The following is a 6,421-nucleotide window of genomic DNA, read 5'->3' on the forward strand; positions in this document are numbered from 1 at the left end:
TTAACAAAATGAAAATATCCATTCATCATTACAAATAATTTCATCCTGATATAATAAAATAGTGAAATATCCACAAAATATCCAAAAGTTATAACTTGTTCAATTCCACCAAAAATCCAACAATAACTAGTGTAACTCCAAAAAGTATGTATATCCTTATCAAACAAAAATGAACATTCAAACAAATTACATCATTGTTGCACGTCAAAAATGCCACCCCAATCCAATCTGCAAAAAAATAAATTAAAAGTTTTAGTAATTAATCAATTATACAAAAGATTAAAAACATTAGCAACTCATCAATTTACAATTAGATCAATCATACAATTTATCCCTGTAACAGACTTTTTTTTAGATTATGAGAACAAAAAATTAATTTTAAGGCTAATTCACAAATGGTGCATCCCATTAATGTGCCGTAAGTGCATACAACTTATATTGGTCCCTCCTAAGGTGTTTCTATTGGTTCTTGTACAAATCTATAATTGTGTGATAATTTAGCATTTCGACAGCCTTTTTTCAAGCTTTAAGTATAGAGAAAAAAATATATTTTTTAGACTAATTCACAATTTATACGTCATGTGCACCTGTACAAATTGGATGTCATATGCATGTTTCCATTACTTCCTAATTCTTCAACCATGTATTCTTTTATAAAATTTGTTATATTAAAGTTAATATACTTTACCAAGAAGTATGTCTACTTGTGGATGAGTCCCCTCCACTTCCAAAGTGTCCAGTGAATCCTTTGGTCCTCAAAAAGTTGACAACATCAGCCATTATCTCCCCTTGCTTCTTCTTACCCTCTTCAAGATCTTCTATTTTATTGTTCTGCATTTGTATTTGTTCCTTTTGTGTCTCTATTTGCATCTCAAGGCGCTTCACATAATCATTTGTTTCAGCATATATGGTAGTGGCTCTCCTAATAGAGGATGAAGGTCTCATGCCAAGTCCCTTCACATAGCCAGACCTGGGCTTTAGGACTTTGATTGATAGCTCTTCTGCAGTCAAAGGGGTTGATCCTGGCTGTGAGAGGTGATCAGCCTGTGTCTGTATCATATTTTCCTATCAAATATAAAAAAAATTAAATAATTATTGGAAAATTAAATAAGATTATAACAAATAGTATTCTAAAATTTTGTTAATAAAAATTGCAATATATACTCACATAATTACACTGAGCTTGAGATAAGATCCACTCATGTGTTTTCTCATTATAGTGAGTTTCTTTGTACAACTCTGCTAGATCAGGTAGCATCTTCTTTTCTCGTGCCTAATTCGATAGACCAAATATTCAATAAATAAAGCTAAGAATCTAATATAATTCTGAAAGTGCAAGGATACGCACCAGTTTTTCTACTCTAACAGGGATTGACCTAGAACCACACCTATGTTTTGTATACATCCTTTCTCTGTTCGCGATGTTGGCCTTTGATTGTTCCTATAAGGAAGGATGACCAATATAACAATGAAATGTATCATCAGTAAGACAAATATGTTGGCTTTTGATTGTTCCTGTAAGGAATAATGAACCAATATAACAATGAAATGTATCACTAGTAAAACAAATTTAATGGTTGATAATAAAGAAATTGCATTGTTCCTCTCTATCATTTTCCTATATATCATTTCAACTTAAAAGATATTTCAAATTATTCACTAGTTTCATTCAATTCGGTGAAAAATAGATTAGAGGACTTGTTGAGATTTCATCATAAGATGGTTTTTCTGGGTGAAAAAAGAAAAACGAGTAATTTACACCGTTCACAAATAGGGGGCATATAAGCATGGGCAAGATAGATTGTGAAAAAATCCATTTACATTTCACAAGATATGGAACAATTACTGATACCAAACTCATAACCCTTTCTTTCTTCCGCAACTCTATCAAATCTAAAGTTCTGTCTCAATACCCTATATTAGTTACTTAGCTAGTTGCTTACCATTATCATGAAACTTCAGACCAAACCCAAGAACAAACAGAAAATTAATACAATCATAGAAACTGAAATCTTAGTTATTTAGTCTATGATGTGAAAGATGCACTTTAAGGAACCATAAATTAATCTCCTATTATGCGAGCCTTCCAATCCATGTTTAATAGTTTCCCTTTCTCATTTTTCCACTTATTTGGTTTTTATTATGTTCCACTTACATGCCTAGAAGATAAAGGGAAAAGAATACATATGGAATTTCACAGCAAATTGATTGTGTTCTTTCTAGTTGTTTTAGAATCTCTCCCTGTTCTAATCAAATTCTTTCTTCGCTAATATAATAAAAAAGATGAAAATGTTACCAGAAATTCTTTAGTGTTCCACTTTTTATCAATAAGATCTATCCACTTGGTAGGATCGACATTCTTTGGTGGGTGGTTTCTTGCATACTCCTCCCCTTTAGCCTCCTTCAGCTCCATGAATTGTTTGTGCAGCCTATAGGTATGGTTACTCAATCTCCGACCAAATTTTGTGTTCATTGCCTTCTCTATATCAACAGGGTCTCCTTGTAAATCAAATTGATCCTGCAAAAAATAGATAAGTCATAGATAATTCTTATAAAAAATAAAATAATTACAATAAATAATTAAGATTTCTAACCTATTATAAAAATGTGTAAAATCTCCTATAAGTAGACAACGAACTTACATTCAAGCGTTGAAACATCGCCTCCTTAACGGAGGCATCAACATACTTCCACCTACGAACACTTGGATTTGGTAAACGAGTTCGCACTTCTACACCAATCTTTGAGGCTAGTTTTGAGGCATAGTCCCCTACCGGTGCACGAAATTCTGGAGGGATAGGCACGCTAAGCTTTCCATCTTTATCAACAAGGCCTTGAACCTCTTTGCCTCGAGTCGGGCCACGAGCACGCTTAGCAGCTGATATTGTGAAGCCATAATATTGAAATAGTATGTGAACAAATTTAATTAAGATCTCAAATCAATGTAAATAAAGAGTGTGTCTTACCAATAGTATTACCAGCAGTCACCTCAAGTTGAGGCTCCACATTGAGAGGTGGTGGCGGATTGCTAGTCACCTGAGGACGTGAAGAGGTATCCCCCTCTTCTAATGCGTGGGTCAATGCCTCATGATGAGATTGTGAACAGGCTCTCGATGGTATCTCTAACAGCTGAATAACATAATAAAATATGAATATATGTACAAAGATATACATGTCTATGTGTGTATGAATTGAAAGTAACAAGAAAGAATATATTTCACAATGCATAAATGTATAGTACCTCATGCTCAAACGAATCATAGGTTTCAGTGTCACTGCCATCTTCAGCCTCTGACGGTTGATAATCATCATCATTTTCCTCAATTGGTATTTGTTTTTCCTTCCTCAATTTCTTATGTTGAACCGTAGCCTTCAAACAAGTTGTTATATTCTTCACTCCTAGAGCATTCATTCTCTCACGGTTTTTATTAATATTCTTCATTCTTTGTTTCTCATAGTTCGTCACCTTCTTAGTTGCGGTACTTGGTTTGGTCAATTGCTTTTTTGTAGCGTCCATTTTGCCCAACTATAAAGCATAATTGAACATTTTTTTGGTGGATACGCATAATTGAACTTTAGATGTAAAGAAAAGATAATTATATATTTCTATACATAAAGCATAAAGCAACAACAATCTCAACAAGTGGATATGTCATATAGGCTCTAAATCATTGAAATATGGCTAGAGTGATATGGATGATTTTTGTTTTTACCATTTACTTATCATAGAACAAATTAATTACAAAGCCATCAGACACACAATATGACCAATCAATGATAAACCTACATAACAGTGGATGAACCCCACAACTGAAATTCAACTACATTAATTAAGAACAATGTTCATATAGAAAGTGCAAAATAACTACAAATCCTAGTCTACATCAAGATCCATATCGTAATCCACATCAGGTTCGTCACACTCTTCATTTTGTTTGTCAGCTCTTTTCTGTATCATTGTTTCATCAGATGACCTAACCCTTGTAACAACTTCTGCTTCAACACCATCTCTATAACATTGAACATTAGGGCTGATGTCAATTGGAACAACATCGGTAATATTTTCTTGTTGGAACACATCGTTTTCTTCTGGTTCATGTAATGATTCTCCATCACCTACCTCTGGTACATCAAAGACACCCCTATGTTGCACTCGTTGAACGACTTGCCAAGGTTGTCCCCATTTGGTATCATTTAGGTAAAAGACTTGCTTAGCCCAAATCTCGAAGTATTTTCTTAGCTTCATAAAATGACTTTGGAACCAAATTATCTTTTGGTAAAAGTTTTGTTAAAAACTCTAATAGTGTGTTAACCGACTTATTGCTCCAGTGGTTTGTTACCTTCATATTAAGCAGCTCGATGACAAACTTCAACAGAGTGTAGTTTGTGCATCCTAAGTACACCTCACGTTTGGCATCATTCAATAGTTTATCAAACGTTTGTACTTCCTCATTCTGGGGTGCATCGTTGGGTTCTCCTCTTATTTGATCTTCCACTAAGGCATCAATACCACCTAAAACCTCATCTTCATCAATTGCCATTTCATGATGAGCCTCATTTGATACACGTGGTTCCCCGTGCTCATGCCAAATAGTGTACGTTTGCATAATCCCATATTGAAGCAAATGAATTTGCACATTTCGAAGATTTTGGGAATAATAGTTCACACAGTTCAAACATGGGCACGGAATTTTACCTTCCTGGTCAACAACTTCCATTGCAAATTTGATAAATGATGTCACCCCATCAATAAATGGCTGACTCATCATTCTATCAGGTGTCTTACCCAATGCAATCCAACTCTTGTCCATGTCTGATCACAAATGAAAGATCAAGTTTTTTTAATTTGTTCATGTCATAAAACGCATCATGTGTACTATTAACCTATTCCATTTAGGAATGCACAATGTGTATCATACAAAGAAAATCATATGACGTTGTCTATCTCTAATCTTTCCTTAGTTCTCCAAGTATATAACATAGATTAAGATGGAAGTATTATGGGAAAGGATAAAGTAGAAAAAAAATGGTTCCTGACAAGTTTACAACATTAGTACATTAAAAGGAATAAAAGAAAATTTGCTCATTTAGGAAACTAGTTATTTTTGAAGAAATAAAAAGAATCTTAGTTGATTGGACTGTTTATAGAGGCAATATTGATTATGGTGTGTAACTGTGGCTTCAGATTTCTCTAATAACGATATAATTGGAAAAGAAGATAATCAGGCACAATATTATTTGTTCTTCCTTTCATTTATTCTATTTTCTTATTTTTATTGCCTTCGTTTTAAAGAGAAGGTGAACTTAGAGTTACTAATTCTTTCTTCTATCCATCCATTAAGTTTTTAGGAGAGATCTTTGTACACACTACTTAACTTATCATGTAACAGCATCACACTTGATATGTTCTTTAGTAACTGTAAGTTCAAACCAAGCCATGGAATTATTTATCTTCACTTTGACTTGTACACTAACAACCACATGTTCTCTACCTTTTGTCGTCTTCCACCAAATTTTCCAAAGGCGGGAAATTGTTTTCTGACGAAAAATAAAATTTAGAGACGAATAAAATTTTCGTCACCTATTGTTTTATTTGATTTTAAGCATTTGGTGATGAAATTTGGTTTTCGTCTCTGAAAATAATATAATTGGAGGCGAAATCTTATTTTCATCACTAAAACATGCATATTTGGAGACTAAATATTTTTTCGTCACGCGTTTTCGTCACCATAGACCTTTTTTGTTGTAGTGATAAATCTGCCCCAAATTTGTGATTCAGAACAGATATATAAGATCAACAGATCTTATTTTCATAAATAAGAACAAATATTTTAAGAAGAACAGATATATTTTATATATATATAGGTATGTATATATACAAATCTGCCCCAAATTTGTGATTACCGAACAAATTTTAAACATAACAACAGATCCAGAATCCCAGATTTGTCACAGAGACAGATCAGTGCCCCGTCTGTGTGTAATGTAAGCGTAATCAACCCAATCACGACCGTAAAGCAACAGATCGGCCATGAACCGATGCTGTTATGAACCTAAACTATGCAGATGGGAAGAAGAAGAAGAGAAATCAGATAGGCCATAGAGCATTACCTGCAGATCGGTTTGAGTTTGAGAGGCTTCGTTGTTGTTCGCCGCCGTGGATGCGTACTCCGGTGGCGATTTCCTCTGCCAAGGTCGCTCAGATGCCATCAGATAGCTCCGTTCTTCTTCTCTTCTGCTTTGCGAAGGGTGTGTTGGGTTCAATCTGAGGCTTGTCCTGCAGATAGAAGAGAGTTTAACCTATCGGGGCATTTGGGTAAATTTACATGACCAAGCCTCTCCCATACCCGTGAAATGCATTTTTGTCGAGACGTGGCTGAAATAGCCAACTTTGTCGTGACGTGGCTAATTTAGCCCGGCT

General features: G+C 34.4%; 1 protein-coding gene across 1 annotated transcript; it reads right to left on the minus strand.

Annotated features, from left to right (window-relative positions):
- Positions 1–3,532, minus strand: LOC145819904 (uncharacterized). Its single transcript, XM_082913893.1, has 6 exons — positions 3,242–3,532; positions 2,967–3,129; positions 2,643–2,878; positions 2,297–2,518; positions 1,349–1,441; positions 1–228 (listed from the first exon to the last, which is right to left on the minus strand). Exons 1-6 carry the CDS (start codon positions 3,515–3,517, stop codon positions 205–207), a joined length of 1,014 nt encoding a protein of 337 aa, XP_082770019.1. The 5' UTR covers positions 3,518–3,532; the 3' UTR covers positions 1–204.
- Between the last annotated feature and the right edge of the window lie 2,889 nt (positions 3,533–6,421).

This window comes from Camellia sinensis, chromosome 2 (genome assembly GCF_055761805.1).
Source record: "Camellia sinensis isolate YWXY chromosome 2, ASM5576180v1, whole genome shotgun sequence".
NCBI lineage: Eukaryota > Viridiplantae > Streptophyta > Magnoliopsida > Ericales > Theaceae > Camellia > Camellia sinensis.